Source organism: Coenobita brevimanus, chromosome 51, assembly GCF_032717465.1.
Source record: "Coenobita brevimanus isolate Jiangsu-jjx chromosome 51, ASM3271746v2, whole genome shotgun sequence".
NCBI classification, from domain to species: Eukaryota; Metazoa; Arthropoda; class Malacostraca; order Decapoda; family Coenobitidae; genus Coenobita; species Coenobita brevimanus.
In genome coordinates, this window is record NC_137004.1 from 37,049,839 (window position 1) to 37,073,093 (window position 23,255).

The 23,255-nt window shown below is 41.4% G+C and overlaps 1 protein-coding gene across 8 annotated transcripts in view; it reads right to left on the reverse strand.

The window, feature by feature from the left end:
* The window catches only part of CaMKII (Calcium/calmodulin-dependent protein kinase II), a 491,893-nt gene extending 471,891 nt beyond the window's left edge, over positions 1 to 20,002 (reverse strand). For all 8 annotated transcript variants that reach the window (XM_080272799.1, XM_080272794.1, XM_080272798.1 and 5 more), the window contains exon 1: positions 19,734 to 20,002. In XM_080272799.1, the coding sequence (XP_080128925.1) occupies positions 19,734 to 19,795 (62 nt within the window). In that variant the 5' untranslated portion in view covers positions 19,796 to 20,002. The remainder of the gene's footprint in view (positions 1 to 19,733) is intronic.
* Between the last annotated feature and the right edge of the window lie 3,253 nt (positions 20,003 to 23,255).

Here is a 23,255-nt window from a genome sequence, read left to right on the forward strand (position 1 = left end):
GACTAAGACATGATGAAAAAAATTATCATTGTCTAAATATCAATGAATTTTCGTCTTGTTTCCTCTTTTCTTTTACGAACAATAATTCTACAAATCTATCATCTCTAAAGCACGTACAGAAAAAGAGTCAAAGTCAAGATACATTCACTTCAAGAAGCCCGTACTCACTGCATTTAATAGCCTGGAGGCCATACGCAGAAGGAAAGACAGAAAGGGGAAACCCATATGACTCACACACCTTAAATACTCTACTGCAGTTCGTTCACTATAATTTGGCTTAGTTTTTTGTCCTTGGCAAACTGCTTCCCGTTGTTCACTGACATAGCTAATAAGACAATACTGCAACTCTACATTCTTTCCACAGAACTTTTTGTGCCAAGCACATATCCTAATGCTAACCTCGTGATGCAGTTCAACTTTCAAGACAACGAGGTAGCAGTTTCATTCCAAGTTAAAATGGACAGTATAACTTATTTCTTGATTTCACAATTACATGAAGTACCCAAATAAATTATATATAACCACATGCTAAAGTCATGTATAGAGTGCGGATTCAACAACTTCAGCTCGAACTGGACCCAATTCTGGTATGCACTGTAACCTACCTGAAAGAGGTCAAGTAGGGCCAGCATTGTTGTAAGCTATTTCTACAATAAATACAAATTCATTACGAGGGTCAGTTTTTATTTACTGTACAGTACATAGTATTTATCTAAGGTAATATTAAAGTGTATTTTGCAAAACAAATCGTTAAGGAGGAGGTGCGGGGGAGCCTTCTATAACCACGAGAGTACGACCTCATATTCTTCTTGCTCCACCTGACCGCCAGACAAACAGACGGACAGACAGGTAATGGGAGGGGCGCATTCTGGCGGCAGCACACATCATGCCGACCCCACACAACACTGCGGGCAAGACATTCGGCCACGTCAAACCACACCACACTGAGTCACAGCCCAGACACAGTCAAGCTCACACTCGATTAGATCACGCTACTGCAGCCACGCCAGACCCCATGCTACCAACCCACAACTAAGCATATCGAGCCAAACTAGGCTCTAACCAAGCCAAAGCAAATCAAATCAAACCCTAGCAAGCCTAATCAAGCCAAACCAAGGACCGGTCAGGGTACTCAGACAAGACCCAACCATGGTTCATCGAGCCAAAAGCAAACAAATCCCAGTAAATCAAAACTAGGAAAAACTTGGGAAACATACGTATAATCCTCTCCTTTACGTCCCAGTAAGGTATTAGCTGGTCCGACCAAGCCCAATCCAAATCATATTAGCGAACCAAAAATGAAATACCTAACTACAGCCGAGACAATTTCTATCTAGACTGAGCCAAACTCTGTTACATCAAGCCACAATCAAGACAAATTCGGTCTTAAGGCATACCAAGACCTTGCCAAGCCACAACCAGGGCAAACGAAATCCTAGACGGAACCAAGCCTTAGTCAAGAAATATCCAGTCCTAGAACGCTACACCAAGACCATACCAAACCAAGCTCTATCTCACCACGCCACAACCAAGGCAGACTGAGGCGTAACAAGCTGCAGCAAATACCAACCAAGTTAAACTGTACACCACCAAGACCGAACCCAACCAAACCCAGTTCCCAGCAAGCCCCACCCGGCCCCAAGCAAGCCAGGCAGCAGGGGATCAATACACTACACCGACACTCCACTTGCCCACCACTACAGGTTTCCCCACGCCCTCCACCAACCCTCCCCCCTCCACCCCATACCTCAACACCCTACCCCTCCACCCTATATCTTCACCCCACAGAACTCTCTTCCTAGATCCGCACCCCTCCATCCGATCCCTTCACTTCATCATTCCACATCACCCCATCCCCTTTCATTCCACTCACCTATCCATCCCTATAATCTTCCATTATCCCACTTTACCCCACTCCAACCTCCTGTACCCCCTCCACAATATGTCTACCCCCGATGCATATATGTTCCCCCCCAATGCATACATGCCCCCACTAAATTTGCTAGGTCAGCATGCTCTCCCACGCCTGAAGACGGCGTTATTGCATCAGTTCTTAGCAGACAGCCGACACGGGTAGACTGTTTTACTGTGAGCTTGTAATAAACTCCTTATCTAGCTGTTTGTACACGGAGTTTCTATCACCAAAGTATTGCAAGTTACACTCCTCAACCCTTTTCCAGTACGGTACCTTCGCCCCTATTTCCACACCTCTTCATTCCTCTACCTCACACCTCCACTCAATAGCTTGTCCCCCGCTTCCACACCACTACGTCCCACTCATCTTTCCCTACACTGTCATCTTCACATCCCTCGCCCCTATCTCCGCATCCTTTCCTCCAAACCTCTCCCTACACTCCTCCATTCACACTGTCACCCATCTTCCCTTTCCATTCACGTTGCACCTCCACACTCCTACATCCCATGCCCTTCTATCTTATCCTCTGTACCTGCCACTCCACACCCTACCACCTACTCTGCCACCTCTCTTACATATCAAATGTACCCGAACACCTCTCTGCCCTGCCAATCATCAATTCTGTTACGCCTTTAAGAGACTCTGCATCCAATTAAACCCTACACTGTCACCATACCTGGCACCTAACGCTACACTCAGACACCGTAACTCTCACCTTGCACTACCACCCACAGTGTTTTCCTCACCCCGTCAATATTAACTCGTGTATATTTTTTACTAGGCTAAAAGGCACACCCTATGCCTTTTAATGTGCAGGGGAATCAACTTCACCCTACTTTCATCTAACATTTTTATCAGTACATCATTATTCAGTCCTCTATGGTCTCATCTGCAGCTTAGGGGGCCAGAACAATTGCAGTCTACTCAGTCCACATATTTAAACTGAAGGTGATCAATCACATCTCTAAACGCCACTAAATAAAATTAAATTCCAACCAGCCCTTGGATATGGCCTGTGGTGGGTCATAGTTATTGTGATGAGCCACCTTCAGGTAGAGCTATTCGACCACAAGACCGTCAAGCGTCCATTTACTCGCTATATGGCCACCATCTAAAATAGTAATTGGGGTTCTGGGGTACAAGAAATCATTTGGGCTGTCATTCAGTGTCATCTGAAGGCAGCTGTGTGGTATGTCCCGTGAATAACTGACATGCGCGCCACTTACCAAGTACCTTTCTTCACCCTAAATACCTTCCATCATCCATTATTGTTATTTAAAAAAAAAAAAAAGTACGATAGTTTTCACATTTTTATCTTCCTTGACCCTTTCTCCCTTTTAAGAAATTTTTTCTGCCTATTAAAAAGTTTTTATTCAATCTGACAAATTGGAATAATTCGATTATTTTCTTCATTTTTAATACCATCGTCCTTTATTCCACATGCACACTCAGAAGACAGTCTAACACACACACACACACACACACACACACACACACACACACACACACACCAATTCACCCTGGCTCTAAACACCCGCCTCTCACTCAATAATCGACTGCTGTTACGAGACACCATAACATGATTAGTTTGCTCTACACGATCGATCAAGGGAAGTTAATATTTCAGTGGCAGTTCTGTTCCAACTTTTTTTTTCTTTTTTACCATTCAGTGGCTGGTCGTGGTGATGAAGCCTGCGTACTCAAGTGATCTGCGAAGTATACAAGTCAGGTGCAGCCATATTCGCCATACACAGTTTTAAACTTTTGTCTTTTTTTTTTTATTCTTGCTATGTCCGGACGATTTTCTCCAACTTAGAAAAGGCCTCTCGTAGTGGTTAGAAAAAAAGTGATCACCAATGACCTTTTAATAATGATGAATTTCTATAGCTAATTGGTTCTGTGATATATATATGGACGATTTTCGGATTTTGTGCAGCTTCAGATATGTCATTCTGAAGAGGTACAGATTAGTAGAATGAAGACAGAGGAACAAAAAAAAAAAAAATTAAAGTTGAGGAAAAATATTAGTTCAGAAGTGGCTGTGAAGTAACATGCACAAATAAAAGGATGAGAGAGAGAGAGAGAGAGAAATTACTTTGGAGGTAGTTCAGCTATGTGCACAGAAAGGAGAGTGGAAAGAGTTTGGGAGCGTGGAGTGGCTGAAAGAAGGGGAAGTTCAAGAATACTCTGAAGTGGTTTGGTAAAATGAATAGAACGGACAGAAAAAGTGTGTGTATGTGTGTGAGAGTGGAGCAGCTGGAAGGAGAAAAGGGAGACCAAAGTTGACGAAAGTGTATGAGCAAGGTGTAATTGGAGGGAGAATAGGGTCCGGAGAACAAGAGTACTCAAAGATGGTTTGCCCAAATGACCTAAACAGAGGGCAAAAGGTTGTGTAAGGGTATGGGAAAACATTAATAGGTTTCACTGATTTGTTGAAATGGACTGAATGCAGCGTAGGAGACTGCCTAATACAGTGTGTACGTGAGGTAGCTGGCAGAAAAGAATATGGTCTAGAGGATGATGTTGCTAATGGAGATAATACAGAGACATTCTTTGAAGTAGCTGGGCCAGGTGGAGCAAATAAAGTGGGAGCGGCTAAGACAGTGTGTGCGGGAAAGAGAGACTGAGAAAGAACAAGAGTGTACGGGATGATAAGTGACTGTGAGAGACTGACTAAGAATGTGTGTGTGACTTGTGTTCTCGTGGGGTCAGGAGGCTCTCTGTCAAATCTTCCTTACTGGTACCGGTTTATTTCTGCATACGACACGATAATATTCCCTCGTATGATATTTACGCCCGCTATTTCGATACTGAAGAACCCTAAATAACACACATGACAATAACTGGACTTGCTACGGTATGCAAAACAAATCGCTAAGGAGGGACTGCTACAAAGCCTACTAACGAGGATACGGGCGTTAGGGGAGTCACCTTCCCTAGGTATTTGCTACCCTTGGAACTCATTTGCCTACCATCCCACAAAGGGTGTATGGATACCTAAGAACTGCATTATCAAAACTCAGTGCCCGAAGGTGGGGACAATCAACAATTTTTGAATTTCTGATGCATTTGCTGGTGAGAGAACAGGCCTGATTTTTCTGTACAGTCGTACTTAGATTAATAGAAAAAGTTAAGATGTGGGATACTGAGGGGCCTTTCGACTGACATTATGATCTGGATGTCAGCACACTCCCACTTCCGGAACCATATTCACAAACTCTCTTTAAGTTGGGTAACACATTGCTTGCTTATACTATTTGTCTTCATTCATACATCTACCCATCACTTCATAATCAAACAAGCGTGAATACCGAAGTGAAAATAACGACAAAATGAAACTATTCTAGGTTGTGATTAACTTTTGTGAAGACTCTGCTTATCGTATAAATTGGCAAAGATCCATAAAAAAATACAACCTCTGATAGCATTCACAATATGCCTACCTTACTTAAGGAAAAAATGAAAAGAAAAGAAAAGAAAACTATTAATAAACGAATACACCCAGTCTAATAAACACTCTTGCAAATCGTAGGGGATCAAGTCTAGGCTGTAGTAACTAGAACAGTACTCCTTCAATACGGCGACATCTGTTATACTATATTCTTCTTATTATGATGCAACTTAATTCAAATCAGGGGAGCCACTTGGCAATGAATGATTTAATGAAGGTTATATCTAACAACTCCAGTTAATGAAGGCAATAGCTATCTAACAACTCTAGTTAATGAAGGCTATAGCTATCTAACAGCTCCAGTTTGTGAAGGCTGTGTCTAACAATTGCAGTTAATGAAGGCGATATCTAACATCTTCAGTTCAAAAGTGTCCTCTAAATTGCATACATGCACGATAAGTAGACAGTCGTAAAGGAGTAAGTAAAACTGATTTCCGTACGTTTAAGACATGTACACATCATTGTGAAGGAGTAAAAAAAGAAAAAAAAAAAGTCTCTACGCTCAAGACTGTATACACTGTAATGAAGAAGTGAGGAAAACTGAACCCCCTACGCTCAAGATAAGTAAACATCGTCGTGAAGGAGTATAGAAATTTGAACTCCCTATACTTGGGTAATCATCGCAGATACGGGTTAAGGAAATTTAAATTCCATACGCTCGTGGGGGCACTGCATGATCGAAAAACCTCTAGCAGCAACTCCTTAACTATTCAGATCGATGCGTCCACGGTACATTCCCTTCACCGTATTCTGGCGCCTTGGCTATTGAACCAACACACAGGAGTACCTGAAGGAAACTAACTTAACCCCTTCACCTCTCGGACGTCACTTCTTTCATATTCTTGCTGCTACCAAGGGATTTTTGCAAACTTGAGGTGCATCCTAAATGTTAAGGAAATCTATAAAGGCTACATCTAACCCTTCCAGCTAGAAAAGTCACCTTTGATGAAAATATTATCGTCTGGTATAATGTTTTTACTCTATCTTGACCCAGACTTTCATCCTTTTGCAGCTTATTTCACGAAGCTGAATTACGGAAAAAGACAATACCCCGGATATACATTCTTTCCATAGCATTTTAACATGACAAGCATTACCTAGAGCTAATGGATTTTTACAACTCGGCATTCAAGACGGAGATGGGAATTTTAGGCCAAGTTAGTGTAAAAACTGTACAGCAGCAAATATAAAGATGGCGCCACGGTAGTGAAAGTATTAAAGGAATATTATTAAATTCGCGGGAAACATAGGGAGCTCTTCATCCCTTCCGCCGGTGACGTCTTTAAGGTTTACTGTTGCCACTTTCAGACGATTTCCATTCACCTTCGAAAAAGTCTCTTGCCCTGAAGGGGTTAATGAAGCTGCATCTAACCCAAGCAGCTCCAGGTCTCTCCTAACTTGAATTAAATCGTACGAAGATAGTACGAATAAAATAAACATGCCACTGGATTCAAAAGCTTAATCAATTTCCAACACTGGCGGCTCTCATTCTTCATTCCTGCTACCACCAGGACATTTTATTTAGCATAGAATGATTCTTTTAAGTAGAAGGGTTAGATACACCCTTTCGTTAAACTCTTTTACAGTTAAGGACTACCCAGTGTTCGACAAATACTGTGAGAGTACAGGAGGAAAACACGAGGCGTAGACCGAGGAACGAACACAAAGGCAACATAGGGCCAATAAAACACGTAGCACAACCATTAACAATTTGTCATGGTCGCTAACGTAAATAAACTAGTCAATAACAGAAACGTGGTGGTCAACAAAGGACGTGTCACACTATCAACGATTTAACATTGTGTCAGTAACGAAAATATCATAATCAATAAAAGAAATATCACACAGCCAGCGAAGGAAAACATCAATGTAAGAGTATCGAGCATTCAGTGGATATGTATCGTGGTCAGTAATAAGTATCGTAGTGGATGGAAGTATGTCAATGGAAGCATCGCACCCAGTTATAATATACCGTATCGTAATGTCACTATCGTAGCCCAGAGTCAACAGAAATATCGCAGTCAATTAAAAAACGCAAAGAGTTGGCCTATAAAAGCATCGTAGTTACATGAAGTATCGTGCACTCAACATGGTAGTTACCGTAGCCAACAGAGGCATCGTAGACAATAAAAGTATTATAGTCAATATGTGCGGTATACTGAATATACTTAGCCTAATAAGTTTCGCAACTCAGGTACTCAATGAAAGTTTCGTCGTTAACAGAAACGATATATCGTATCTTAAAAATGAAATATTCAGTTCAATAAACGAAACATAGGTGGTTTGTTTTCATCTGAGGGAACTGGGCGATCCTCAGAATTTGCATACTAAGTCGTGGTTGCAAAAATTTCGATAAGCCATAGAAATGAGATATGAATGAGTCTACTTGGTTAGTGATTAGATTAACCCTCCAGTCTGATTATACCTGACCATCAACAGAGCTAAAAGTGATTAGAGATCTTTGTCAAATAAAGAAAATCGACTGGAAAGTATTGTCAATAGAAGTAACGTACAGTGAACAAGGTAAGTATCCCACAGTCAGCAAGGTAATTATCGTAGAATCAACAAGGTAACCAATTATCGTCCCATCAACTGTATGGATCGATGCAGCTGGACCCACACAGTGTTTCTCCATTATGCTCCGACAGTTCTTGAGACTTTGTCATACAAGGTGTCTGGCAATTTCTAAGATTAAAAAAAAAAAAAAAAGTCTACACAGCACTTCTTAATGATCAGGATTTTTTTTTTTTTTTTTTTTTTTTTGGGGGGGGGTCGCCGTTTTCAGAATTCACTGCAGTTTGGTTGTGAAGTACTTGGAAGCTGTACACTTTAAGACAAAATATCAAAATGAGAGAAAACAAAACAAGAATGAGCCAAAGAACGAAATAAGATGACAAAAAAAAAAAAAAAAATCAGCAAGATTACAAAAACGAACACGGGATGAAGCTTGTCGGAGAGAGAGAGAGAAAGAGAGAGAGAGAGAATCGAACTAAAACTACCATCACGAAAAATAAAGGCCAAGGAGAGCCGTATAACCAAAAATCCCCCCAAACTGAGACAAATGTGAACCGGAAATGACAAAAATTAAAGAGAATGCAGCGCGGATCACGAGACGAAGACTTGATTGAGTCACTAGAGGAGTAATAAAAGACCTGACCGCCATAACCCCGAGTCAGGTGTGTCTTCCTCAGGCTTTCTTCTTTTGTCTTCTTTCTTCTTTTTGTTCTTCTTCTTCTTCATCTACTACTACTACTACTACTACTATTACTACTACTATTACTACTACTACTACTTCTTCTTCTTCTTCATCTCTCCTACTTCTTCTTCTTCTTCTTCATCTATTCGTCTACTTCTTCTTCTCTTCTTCTTCCGACTCAATTATCTTCCCAAACTTCTTCTTCTTCCTCTTCTTCGTCTTCTTCTACCAGTTCAGCTCTGTCTTCTTAAGTTACTTCTTCTTGAAAGGACCGATTTAGTCAACCATGAAAGGTAAGGTACACGACAAAGGCGATTTGGATTGGCAAATAAGACAATGATGATGGAGGATACTGGCTAGAGGTACTTTTTAAATGAATGTCATCCTGGATGGACAATGAGATTAGCTAAGTTTGGAGATTTTATTGTAGCCTATATGATGCGTTGTAACATAGCGGTGGATTTATTTGTCTGCCTCTGTGTTATCCGCCTACTCCTCCACGTTGACTTCATATACTTTACCTAATATTAATATATGGGATGCATGGATTGGTGAGTGGATGAGCAACACAGATACATATAAACATAGAAAGACAGGCGTATAAGGACAGAGACACGTAACCCTACAAGCAGAATGAGAGATCCATTGCCATTCTGCAGTCATTTAATTTCTTGTATTTTCCTCTTGTGAGTCACCCGTCTGCTTTTGTAAGTCACCCATCTGCTTTATCGACAAGAAAGCATTAATCTCAAGCACGCACACTCTACAGGAGCACTGCTGTCTCTTATGCCTCGTCCCGCAACGCCCTTATTAAACAAATGCATTAAGTAAACCCACACAATACACGTTATTTCAGTGTACGTGTAGGTATCTTTCAGAGCAAATTCATAAGGCCAGCTTAAACAATATACATGATATCAGCATTCAGTGCTATTTAATGAAGAAAACCCACAAGATATACAGCAGACTACACTTCAGTGGTTATGTGGGTATCACTCAGTGATATTTCAAGAAGTAAACCCATAGAACATGCATCATTTCAGTGCACTGTAGGCTAAATGTGGAGAGAGTGATTGACGCCAGACGTAGCATTCAGCCAGGATGTCATGCAACGAGTTCATACAATCTGGGATAGATACCTGCAAGTGTGAATCGAAAACAGGATGCACGTCACATCGACGATATCCTGTGATGTGCCCTTTCCTACATGTTCCCCCCCCCCCCCCTTTCGACTCATCCTGTATAACACGGCGTTAGTCACGAATAAGTGCTACTGAGAGAATGCAGAGCCGAAGCCTGATTTTATTCTGCGATTAAACTAACTGATATAAGTTGAAAAGGGATAAGAAATCTCCGCCGCGTTAAAGTCAGCGCAGACAACAACACTTTCAAAACATAATTCAATCCTGCCATCCTGGGGTACCCGGTACACTCTCATGTGACTTAACACAGCGTGTCCAATATGGAAATGAAATTGGACACACTGGGTCGTTGTTTCGGTCTAAGGGGGCTCTCAAACACTCTTTCTCACCTGTATATTATCGCATGTGGCACATTAACAGTCTCATGCGCTTTTATTTGGTTTACGTAAATAAAGAAAAAAGGGTATAACACACAAGAAAATATGTAATTCTTCAACTGGATTATAATATACAGTATTCTTGCTCCCACCACACGATTTTATTCTGCCTTAGAAAGATCTGTTGTGAAGGAGCTAATGAAGGCTAGCTCCATCTACCCCAATCCAGTTCAACAAGTTTCTTCTAAGCTGAGTAAAATTATCCAGTGGTAACAAGAATAAAACTAAAAGATGTTATCGAAATGAAAGGGTTAATGTGTAAAATATATATATATATATATATATATATATTATATTAAATATATATATATATATATATATATATATATATATATATATATATATATATATATATATATAATATATATATATATATATATATATATATATATATATATATATATATAAATCGTATAGGAAGAAGTGTTAGAAAGTCTCCTAAGCGAATGGTAGGTTGCTCATCCTTAAATATCGAAATCATGGTAGGTACAGTACATTCGGGGACAAAAGTATGCTTAATATTTCAGTTCTTCAACTTCTCAATTTTCTCTGCAGGCTAATATTCCCAGGTAGAGTGAGGCTGCTTTCCCTGCTCAGATGATTCTTTCTTATATGCTTCGTCAGGGAAGAAAGTGACAGACATGTACTAAGTGTGAAGTACACGAATTGGAACAACAACCGAGTCAGACAAAGTGGAACTCTAGGTGAGCTTTTGTTCCTGACTGTAGCTACCTTCTAAACTGGAGAAAATAGCTGTGGTAAATTTCGACAGAATTGTTGTGGCACACTCTTACTGTCTAACTCCGGCCACAAATAGGGCAAAAGTGGCCACATAATTTGAGGTCTCACTCTGAAGGCCATCATCGTTCACACAAAACACATGATATACAAAATACATAAAATGAATATCCATGAATTCAAAACACACAGAACAGTGCATAAAGTATAAATAATCCATATGACATACAACCCACAGTCAAACGCATAATACAAAACAAATCACGCACAAAATTCCTTCTTATTCGTAATTTCGGATCCTCCTTGGATCCCCCCCCCCCCGGGCTACATTAGTAAGGTTTGTAAGGTCGCAGCTCTGTTAACCTCTCAATAACACAATTTCTATAGGTTATTAAAGGTCAGTTCTACGATAAGAACAATTTGCTGAGAAGTGAAATAAAAATTCTAACTGGCCATATGTAGTCTAAATTTGTCTAGCTCTTCACATTCTCCACCCAGTTTTTGTCACATCCATAGATAAGTAACTGTATCAATCATTAAGCGGTTTAATTTCAATCATTTTCCCATTGCGTTGTTCGAATTACCTGCATTTTCAATCCAGTTATTGCCAAAAGTAATTCAAATCTGCTAATATTCCTCTATGGTCCACTTCAATTACTCAGGTGGTCTAGCTGCTATCATTACCATATCAACTTGTCATTATTTCAGATATATGACTTATTTCATTATCAGAGTGCTATTCCTGCTTACATTCTCAGATGGCTTAATTCTGTTCACATTCTAGGGTCTAACAAAAAATTCTAGATGTTCAAACTTCACATTTTCAAATCAACATTATCATATTCCCATATAGCCTAAATAATTTTCTCATCTGACTATTTAACTCCTTTACTACGGTGATGTATCTTCCGTTTTATTCTTATCACCAGACGATTTTACTCCGCACTGGGGAGAGTTTCATACTGGAGAAGTTAAATGGTCTTCATTTACTCTTTCACTACGAGAGGGCTCTCCTGAGATTAATAACTTCGTCTGGAAGTCGCTGCAATATAATATAATAAAAGGTCTTTAGATAGAAGGGAAACAATCTGCTCACGTTGTAAGATGATCCAGCTTTACATTCTCACTCTAATGTATTCACACTGATGACTTTACCCCCGCAGACCGGGTCCAGCTTTACATTCTCACTCTAATTTATTCAAGCGCTGATGGCTTTACCTCTGCAGACCGATGACTTTTCTTTCTTGTTACCTCCAGTTGTTTTTATGCACTTCAAGTGACTTTTCTTAGTGTGGTGTTGATGGAGGTTATATCTCACCCATCCACTCAAGTCATTCTAAGGCTAGGCTATATAAAATCATCTGCAGATAGCAACAGTTAAAAGAGTAAATACGACCCCGGACTGAATAAGTCTGGCCGCATTCTAAGATATCCTAACCATTCAGATTCTAAGTCCAACGCTGGTTAACTTCTCATTGCTAATATACCGGTATATATATATATATATATATATATATATATATATATATATATATATATATATAACTGGAGTTAGCAACAATAAATATAAATAAATACGTCTTTGTAGTCATAAGAGTTAAAGAAACAGGTCGCATTTTTTGCCGACAATCAGCTGGTTGAACTGTGTAACCATATGCCCGGGTGATACTGTATAGCAAAAAGCCTTCGTTACATTAATTTTTTTTTTTTTTTTACTTTTTAGCCGTTAAAATTACTTCAAAGAAATTTGCCTATTAAAATGTCTTAAACCGTGAGTACAACTGAATTACTAGCTGCCTTATTTTATAGTTCTAGCTCCAGAGGAAAAGTTGAGATAATCTGGAACACATTATTCATGCGTAACGAAAACTTATATAGCTACCGTGCCCTAACTCACACTTTTTTTTATTTTTTATTCTAAGATATCTGACGAAGTGTTCGTCTTAATTCTGCTGTGTCCATTCGATAATAAGCTCACATTCTCGGATCAATATTGCTCAGCTTAAAACCAGCTAGTCTTGCCTATATTCCCAAGTAGTTTAACACTTCATTCATGGGACTTTTTCATTTTTATTCTGGCTTACAAAAAGAACTTGATACAGCTTAGGAGAAGCCACCAGTACTATTGAATGATGGTTATATTCTAATTCCTCCATTTCGAAAAATCACCCCAAAGCTGGCTAAAAGTATCTGGACATAGCGAGAATAACATGATGGAGAGTTAACTGTAATAAAGGATTTACTGAAGATGGTTCACATACTGATGAGAAGAACCGTGCGTCATCGGAGTGAAAAGATTAAGAATATCGGTACACATATTTTGACAATGAAAAATGTCATACCGATAGATCATAAAACCGAATAATGGCTCACATATAAAAAGGCTTAATGACGTTGGTGCAGATATTCCGATACTTCAAATTCTCGGACTGATTTGACCACAATTTCAGATGCAGAATTAGCTATATTCCATAAGAGTCTATTGTTTAGGCTCACAAATTCTGACAATTCAAATTTGTCGCTAATTTTGCTTTGCTTGGCTTTACTTTTTCATACATACATATATATATATATATATATATATATATATATATATATATATATATATATATATATATATATATATGGTTATTGTTCTCTGATAGTCCAATTCCTTTCAGGCATGGACTAATTTTGGTTAAATTTTCGAAAAAAATACTCTACTATTGTTCTCTGCCGCTCTAGTATTGTTGACTCTCATTCTCAGAAAATATTGGTTCCTTTTCAGACGCACCACAGTCACTTTATTCTCAGACTATCTCTTCGCTCACATAATCGAACACTTCACATTCTGAGATTAAATTTGGTTCCAGATTCAGACAATACACTACCTATATTCTCAAACGGTCTGCCCAATAATTCCTTCCTGTTACATAATCTAACGCATTCTCAGACAACATTCCTGCATATCGACCTCCAAAATTTTAAGTTACCGGGTACATTAACGCACAGTACTGTACCATATAGGCTACTGTTAACCATCTATGCTTCTAGCACACGAAAACACTCAGCATAGCATACTTTTTCGAACTAATGAGGTTTGACGTAGCCTTCATTAATCTCTTCAAGTGTAAAAGGTCTCAGGTTGAGTGAAACTGATGTGGAAACAGTAAACCAACACGACACGTCATCGCATGGATAGGGTTAAATCTAACAATCGCATGACGTCTCTTTCATTTGTTATAACCGAATTTATACAACTTTAGGCAGATTTCTTGTCATGATGATGATGTCAGTGAGAGCTATATCTAATCTCCCCGAGGCTTTTCCAGGGCCCGTATTCCCTTTAGTTAAGGAAGCTCCCTAGCACCTCTTCCTTAGCGACTGATTTCTGGACAAGACTGGTAAATATAATTGTATATGTTATTTATGCAACTTGTGGCTTAAGGACAATTTAAATTACACAAATGATGACACATTGTAAGAAGCAAAATAAATCGCTTGGGAATGAGTGCTAGGGAGCTTCTTTAGCCGACAAGAATACGGGCCCAGGGCTGAAAACAAGTCCGGCAGTAGCAAGAATATAAGATATAGCCGGGTTCAAAGGGTTTAAAGTCATCATATTCTATGGGCCAAAATGTGTCCTGTATATGTCTTCACCCTCTTCACATACTATTACCAGACTATTTTTTGACGCTTCGTTTATATTCTTGCTAATTTCAGACGATTTTACTCGGCTTGGAAAAAACCTACCTTACAGAAGAGGGTTTAATGAAAGCTACAGGCTACATCACCCCTCCACTTCGAAATGTGTCACCGAAGCGGAGTATAAAAGAATGCGCCATCGGATTGAAAGGGTTACCCACTTCTCTCCGATGACGCATTTTCGTTTCGTTCTCCCTTAATTCAGGCGATTTTACTCAGTGCAAGTGAGCACCCTGGTAGCTGAAGGGTGAGTGAGGGCTGTCTAAAACGTTGCCGATTCGAAATGTCTCTCCTTCCATAAGCTGAGCCAAATCGTCTGAATTTAGCAAGAACAAGTGCTCGTGGGCCTTCGGGCCCCTCGCACTTGCTCCTGGGGAGGGCTCTCGCGCTGCTATAGATCATTTTAGTTGTACCTATGAGCAAAAAATTCAAAGGAGATCCTATGCCGGGCGCCTGGAGCGGTGTTTTTTGGTCAAAATGTGATCGCTCATTAAATATTGTAAAAGTTTTTCAATCGTGATGGGACCAAGTTTTTTCACATCAGCGAATTTTTTGCGATTTTTGTACCAATTTTGGTGCGATTTGAATGTGTAGAAATACACACACACACACACACACACACACACAGGGCTAGTGCTATAGTAGATACATGCGTCATCGGAGGGAAGGGGTTCAGGGGTCACATGAAACTACGTGTTGATGAAGCCCAGAGTTTCAGTCCTTTCACTGCGATGCCGAATTTTCGATTTCGTATTTTGCATTTTAATCAAGCCACAACCAGACGATTTTATTCAGCTGAAGGGAGATCGCTTGCTGTGAATGTGGTTAATGAAAACTGCACCTAACCCCTCTAGTTCGAAAAGTTTCATCATCATTATCGAAAAGCCTCCAGTGTAAAAAAAGAAAAAAAAATCCTAATCCAAAACTCTGCAATGCTTAAAAATAAATTAAAAAACAAAAGTCGCTCCAGTGCTCAGAAAAAAAAAAAAAAAAAAAAAACGAAGTCTCCAAAGGTCGCTCTAATGCTCAACACATCGTCTGAGTGACCAAAATAAAACGTAAAATGCGTCACGAAACTGAAGGGGTTCATTCATACGTCAAGGGAAGGGATTGAGCGGAATAACGGCCTCGATGATGAGTGACTGGAGATGAGGTTTATTTCCCTGGCCACTCTCTCGATAGGTTTCTCTAAATTTTACTTATCCCGTTTCTAGATTCAACTCGCCTCCATTACCTACTGGGATATTAGGTTGAGATGATATGTTGTTTCTATTCATGATGATGATGATAATGATGATGATGATTATGATGGAATGTTTAAATAATCATAAGGAGGAGGAGGAGGAGGAGAATTCTCTTCTACTGAATACAGGAATATTAGGATGAAGTGATGATGATGAAATGTTGTTTCTGTTCATGACGATGATGATAATGATGATGGAATGTTGCTGCTGCTGCTGTTGTTGTTCACGAGGAAGAGGAGGGAAGGAAGGAGAGGAGGAGGAGGAGGGGAGGATAACAAGGTGATGATTACGACGCACTGCTGCCTGATGATTACAGTACTGAATGCCAATACACCGGTCCGCAAAAATGCCATTAACAACAGGCCGTAAGTACAATGGCGAAACAGGTTTTTTCTACTGTCATTAAATACAGGAAGTTATGCAAGTCTCTCTATTCCGAAACGTGACGTGTGTGTGTGTGTGTGTGTGTGTGTGTGTGTGTGTGTGCGTGAAGTGGGACATTGTGCTGTGTAGCAGTGTGAATAGTGGCAAAATGAAGTGTAATAGTGAGGTACGGTACGTGTGAGATTTAGAGTGAGACACTGTGTGGTGTGGCAGCGTGGAATGTGATCGTGAGGTGTGACAATGTAAAAGGTGACAGAGTTTGATGCTGTGGTGTGAGGTGTAGCAAAATGAATTGTGACTGTGGGATGTAAGAGGCTCCAGTGCGGTAGTGTGAGGTGGAACAGTGTGATGTGACAAAGGAATATGTGGTAAAGTGAGATGTGGCAAAATAAAGTGTGACTGTGCTGTAAGGTAGTGTGTGATGTGCTTGTGAGATGCGGGAGGGTGAAATGTGGCAGCGTGAGGTGACTGCGAGTTGTGGAAGTGTGAAATGCGGTATTGTGTGGTGTAGCAGTGTGTGGTATGGCAGTACGAAATGTGTGAGGAGTAGCAGGGAGTGATGCTACACTGTAAGGTATTTCAGCGTGAGGCATAGCAGTATGAAACCTAACAGTGACAAGTGGAAGTGTGATGTGCGACCGAGATGTGGCATCGTCAGGTCAGATACTGTGAGGAAGTTTGGCTGTGTGAAGTCTAACAATCTGAAATGTGGTAAGGTTAGGCAGTTACTTCGAACACCCTACAGTTCACTCTGGTATCCAGCAAAGGCCTAGCCAACAATTATTTTTTTATGAACTTACACATCCTATTGAAATGCAAGAAGTAGAGTGATGATGATGATGATGATGATGATAATGATGATGACTTTAAATTTCTATGCAGGTTTCCAAGGGTTTTCTATAGTTACTTGCTGATTCACTTCACCGTAGCATGGCAACGTGCTGAATCATAAGTGTGGGAGGGTGGCAGGGTAGGGCAGGAAAGGGGTGTGGGTGGAAGGGTAGGGTATGAGTGTGGGTGGAAGGGTAGGGTAGAAGCGTAGGTGGAAAGGTAGGGTAGGTGGCAGGGCAGGACATGGCAGAGATGGAAGGGTAGGGTAGGAGTGCGGGTGGCAGGGTAAGGCAGGGATGTAAGTGGCAGGGTACGGTAGGCGCGTGGGTGTCAGGGTAGGGTGTAGCAGTGCGTGGCAGGGGAAGGGTTGGGAAGGAGTACGAGTGAAAGTGTAGGGTAGAAATGTGGGTGGCAGGGTAGGGTAAGGGTGTGGATGGCAGGGAAAGCAGGAATGTGGATGGTAGGGTAAGGTAAGAGTATGGGTGGTAGGGTAGGAGTATGGGTGGTAGGGTAGGGATCTGGGAGGCAGGGCAGGGATGTGGGTTGCAGGGTATTGTAGGCTATGGGTGTGGGTGTGGGTGGCAGGGTAGAGTAGGGTAGGGATGTGGGTGGCATGGTAGGGTGGGGTAGGGTAGGGGTATGCTTGATAGAGTTGGGTAGGGGTTTGGGTAGCAGGGTACGATAGGGGTTTGGGTAGCAGAGTAGGGTAGGGGTGTGGGTGGTAGGATAGGGTAGGAATTAAACGGTAGGGCAGGAGTGTAGGTGGTAAGGTACAGTAGAAGTGTGGGTGGGAGAGTAGGATAGGGGTGTGGCAGGGCAGGATTGGGATAGCAGGGTAGGGAAGAGGTATGGGTGGCAGGGTAGGGTAGAGGTGTGGGTAGTAAGGTAGGGTGAGGATGTGGGTGGCAGGATAGAGTAGGGGTTCAGGTGGTAGGGTAGAACAGGGGTGTAGGTGACAGGGATCCGGTATGTGTGTGGGTCGCAGGGTAGAGTACGAGTACAGAGACTAGGAGGGGAAGAGCAGGGGTAAGAATTAGCAGGGTACAGTTGTGCGAGAAGTACAAGGCATGTACAGTACCCGTAAATGCGCGGGGTGTGGGGAGGGGCTGAGTAGCATAGCATAGACTTTGACGATGAGAAAGATGGGGAAAGAGGCTATGAGACGGGGCAAGGTGGGGATGGATGGGAAGAAAAGGTCATGCTGGAGTGGTACGGCAGGGTTTGATAAGGGCGGCATGGTTGGACAAGGCAGAGGTAATAAGACTGGGCAGGGCAGGGCAATAAAGATCTAGATAAAGTGATATGACAGGATAGGGCAAGGTAGTGATGGCAGGAAAATAAAGGTAAAGGTGGTGTGGTAGGGCAAAGGGATGGTGGGGAGGGGAGGGGAGAGGAGGGGAGGGTAAGGTAGGGCAAGGTGTAGTTATAGGGCAGAGGAGAGCCAAGCAGGAATGGGGGGGGGAGGTAAGCTCAGGCAACGTAAAATGGTAAGGTAAGATAGAACAGGGCAGGGCAGGGCAATAATGCATGTTAAGATTAAAATGTGAGGGTCAGGTTGGGCAGGGAAGATGGTAAGTTAGGACAGGGCAAGGTAAGGCATTAGGTGCGGATTGAAGACATGGCAGTGTGAGGCAAGGTAGAATATTAAGGTAGAGATACAAGGGAAGGGCATGAATGGTAAAGTAGGATCTTAAGTGGGGCATGACAAGGTAGGATATTAAGCAGAGATGAAAAAGTAGGATATTATGGTTGGGATGAAAAGGTAGGATATTATGGTTGAGATGAAAATGTAGGATATTATGGAAGAGATGGAAAGGTAGGATATTATGGTAAAGATGGAAGGGTAGGGCTGAATAAGGTACAAAATATATTAATGCATGAATCGAAGAGTAGGGTAAGACAAGGTAGGGATGGCAGGGTGAGGCTGGGCAAGGCAAAGTAAGATGGCAGAATGGAGCAGGCCGGAAAAGAAATGAATACTGATCGAGTAAGGGTGGTGGTGACAACCGGAAAAGAGGTGAATCCTGATCGAGTAAGGGTGGTGGTGACAAAAGTAAGGTAGGAATTGCAAAGAGGCGTGGGCGGTATTACAGGGCAGGGGAAGTAGTGCAGGGTAGGGTAGGGTTGGGATGTGGAGGATACTATCGACAGTACGCTATGATAAGCCTCGGCCCTGCATTTCCGGAGTTACAGGTAAGTCTAAAACTCCTTATCGTTTACAACAGAATCATCCACATAATTTTCCCTATGTTCATCTTCGTAACTATCAGTGGGGGCGTGGGAAAAGGGTACTGGGAAGCTGCAGGTACTGGTATCTTCACTGCTCAGAGTGATTGGAGAAGGGGAGAATTAAGCGGTGTATCTTGACGATTCTTTCAAGTCCGCCGCCCTCTGTTATCTTCATTCACATCCTCACTCTCAGACGGAAACCTGAGATAGTGATTTCGTGTTCTGTGCTCATTCTTTACAAGAGACTAGAATCCTGAACTGCCCGAGCTTGCCCGAGGGACGCTACAGCCCAAACACTAAAGGCAAGATCATCGGACGGTGTAAAAAATATAAGGATGGGGTTTCCTGGGAACAGACAAAACCCCCTACGTCGTCTGCTACTAAAGGGAGAGACCAAGATGCTGTCTGTCGCTACTGTTCGTATATTACAGGAGGGGAAGTACCGTACACAGTTAAAGTGAAGACAGAACACCTGTACTTACTTTCCAAGCTCCTCTTTCAGCTCATAATTCTCGCTGAATCGCGTCGAGGGTTGCGTAGCCATGTCGCTCAGTTGATCTTTCCCTCTTCTTGACGAGTAGCACTAAACACCCGCCTAATACCCAGCGACCTAGAGGCGTGGGCAGATCAGAGTGTACTTTCCACAACGCTACTTACACCACACAAACATCAGGAATGCTATTAACACCAAGAACTGCAGAGCCACTGGCCAGAATAGTGGGAGTGCACCAGGAGGGCCTAAGTTACTCTCTCGTACCGCTGTCCACTAAACGCAGACAGTTGCCAGCCTCTATTTTGACTCAGACCTCGAGTCGCGAGCATACGAATTCGGTAATGGAGAGAACGTATCTCGCTGCCGATGCGCTTTCGTTCCGGTTCGACTTTTGATAAAGGTTTGTAATTAACTTCGTGTTTGCTGCCAGTTCAAGAACTCCGAGCCTATTATCTGAACGAGTGGGAATTTAGTTAGTGCACCTCCTCCACTTTTAACTCTTCCTGCTAGCGCGCGAGCTTCTCTGCTGGCTTTCACTCTGCGCGCGTCGTCTGCTAGAGGGCAGTGAGTACTAACGTCTGATAATGTTTAGTTCACATTTCTTGAAAGTTTGCAGTGATGATGTGCCTTTTCTCAGGAAGCCAATATGTATTTTCTCTCCTATAATCTTCCAGGAACAGTTGAGTGCCTAGCTGTTCCAGTAACAAATTCTTTGATCGAAAATGTAAAGCCTAGACTACCAGTTTTAGCAATGAGTGCCAGTTCCGTTTACTTTTGAAAACTGAACGAAATTCAAAGAAAACCAGTAAACTAAGTGTTTGGACGAGCGACGAGACCCACTGAGCTGCTATTGATTTTGTGCGTGCCAGACACAGAGCCACTCTACTGGCTTGCATTTGAAATAATTCAGCTCATGTTTATCCTCGCACAACACTCACCTTCTCAACGCATCCCAGAACCAAGGGAAAATGATACCAGGCCTCTCTATTCCCGCGCTTTAGATTAGGCCCCCCCGAGAGCAGATCAATGACGCTATGCCTTACCATGGCGCAAATGGCGAGCAATACATCAAGGTGGCACAGGTTTAACCTTGAGAATTAATAGAGGGCTGTATGAACTGGGAACTTTTTTTTGGCATCAGAATCCCCCGTACCGTATGTCTCCCTAAGGACCTAGTAAGCGTACTCTTATTGATTGGCTGTGTCACCCCTGCCGCACCGTTTTCTCTGGTATCGGGCTTCCTGAACAGTTCGCAGGAAGACTCCAGGAAATGGCATGCATGTAAATTGAATTAAGTAGAAGAGTCCTTAGTTTATTACTGTGCGTCAGTATTCAGTCATCCATCCTGTTAATTTCGGAAATGCCTTATTCCACCTATATCACGATTTTCCTTAATTTCTTTCCCCAGTCCATGCGTCCTTGATATTATATCACTCTTCATTGCAGACTTAAATTTACTTCTATTCCTATGTCCGTACTTGCATTTTTAATTTACATTTAATACATTTAATTTACAGCCCCTGTAATTCATTCAGGTAAAAAAAAAAAAAAAAAAAAAGCTGAGTAAATGAGAGTCCATAGAGTTCTCTCAGCCACATGACGTAATGGTAACAGTATTAACACTCATTCTCTTTTGACTTAATTAAATACCGACTGGTGGTACCTAGAATATAACACTAGTGTCCTGCTCAGATATGATGCAGTTAGTATCATATTCCGCTACATAACACAAAGTTCATTATAATCAACTACATCCATGACCCAACTCCTCGTTATAGGTGTAAGCACTTTAATTATAATTCTACACTGAACAAGTATAGTGTGGAGTTATTAGAGTGGCTGAAGAACATGTATCTAATATCGTCTATTACTGCTCCGGCAAAGGTGTAATGATGGGTGAATGGCTTTTTTTTTCTTCTTCTTCTTCTTTTAAGGTATTGTCATAGTACTTCTCCTGCAGGGTGGTTTTCTTCTCTTCTTGGATCCTGCCACCCTGTTATATATCTATAAATCGTATTATCCCTTTTAATAATATATCGTCTTTATTTACTTCACTCCTGGTACTTCTGAATGATTTTATACAGCAGAGGACTTCCAGTGATGATGATTAGGAGTAGTCTCCATTAACACAATCAATATGATAATGCATTCTTATTTGTTACTATTTTCAGATAATTTTTTAAAACTTAGGTAAAAGAAATTAAGTTGTGAATGGGTTCATACACAATGTTTGTAATCCCCACACCACCAACGGTAACCTAACACCAAAATTCAGTAGGACCTTGTGGAGGTAGCAAGAATCAAGAAGCCTCCACTCCACACATAGGTGAAACGTGCCTAAGCAAGCAAGGTTCTGTTTTTAATTTTTTTCTTTCTTTGCTAAGTTAGCCTTATTTTTGAAAAATGACGCGCACTAGAAGGTACTTTTCATGATAGTTTCCAAAAGGTACATGCCATGTTAAGTTTAAGTTGTCTGTTCTTGCCCTGAGGAAGAATTTTATGCGTTTTTCGGCTATATTTGGTTTTAATGGGAAAAATCTAGTACCACTGGAAGGCAAAGATCGTGACGGTTTCAAAACGGTGTGACATGCTACGATAGATTCAATAGCCGAAAAGAAAACAATGTTTTGATGCTGCTCAGTCACGAAAATTTTACAAGCCATATGGGGCAAGAAATACAAGCACCAAATTTCAGCTAATGTATAAAGTTCTCATTCGATTCGGTAGCTGGAACCGTATCCAATAAAACTGTCACCAGATTCAAGGGATTACTGTAGTCCCGTCACTCCAAAGTGCCTTTGCAGAGGTTAATGAAATCATCAGATGATCACAAAGATAAATTAAAAATAATCATCATCGCACTGAAGGACTTAACACTCCCGGCTCCCTTGACTAACTCAGCTGAGTCAAGTCGTTTTGAGTTAGACGGAACAGCAGGCCAGAGATGTTCTAACCATGTTACGGCAAATAGTGACAGTATAACACTGAAGGTCCTATAACTCATCCTCAGTAATTTATATCATTCTTGCTACCTCAAGATGATTTTAGTCAGTTCGTGATGACCTTTTCGAACTAGTATTTTAGGTATGGTTTCCACTGACCCTTTCACTACAAAAAGTCTCCTCTAAAATTAATAAAATGTCTGAGGGCAGCAAGAACAGGCTGATAAAGTTTATCAACGGACTGAAGGGGCTTATGAGCCCCATTAACCCCCTTTAACCAGTAGACGTATTCCCTATATCTTATTCTCGCTATCTGTGGATGACTTTATTCAGCTTGGGTAGGCTTTAGACCTGGAGAGGTAAAATAAAGCCCTCACTGAACTTCACATTCAGCTGACTCTCCCAAATTCGTTTGAGCCATCTGGTTAGCAGCAAGAATAAGCTACAATGAGGCACCACCATCACTGTATTGAAGGGGTTCAAGGAGAGAAACAGTTAACACTCACGCTCCTATGACTCACTCTCAACTGAATAAAATCGTTTGAGGTAAACTGGAACGGAATACTAGA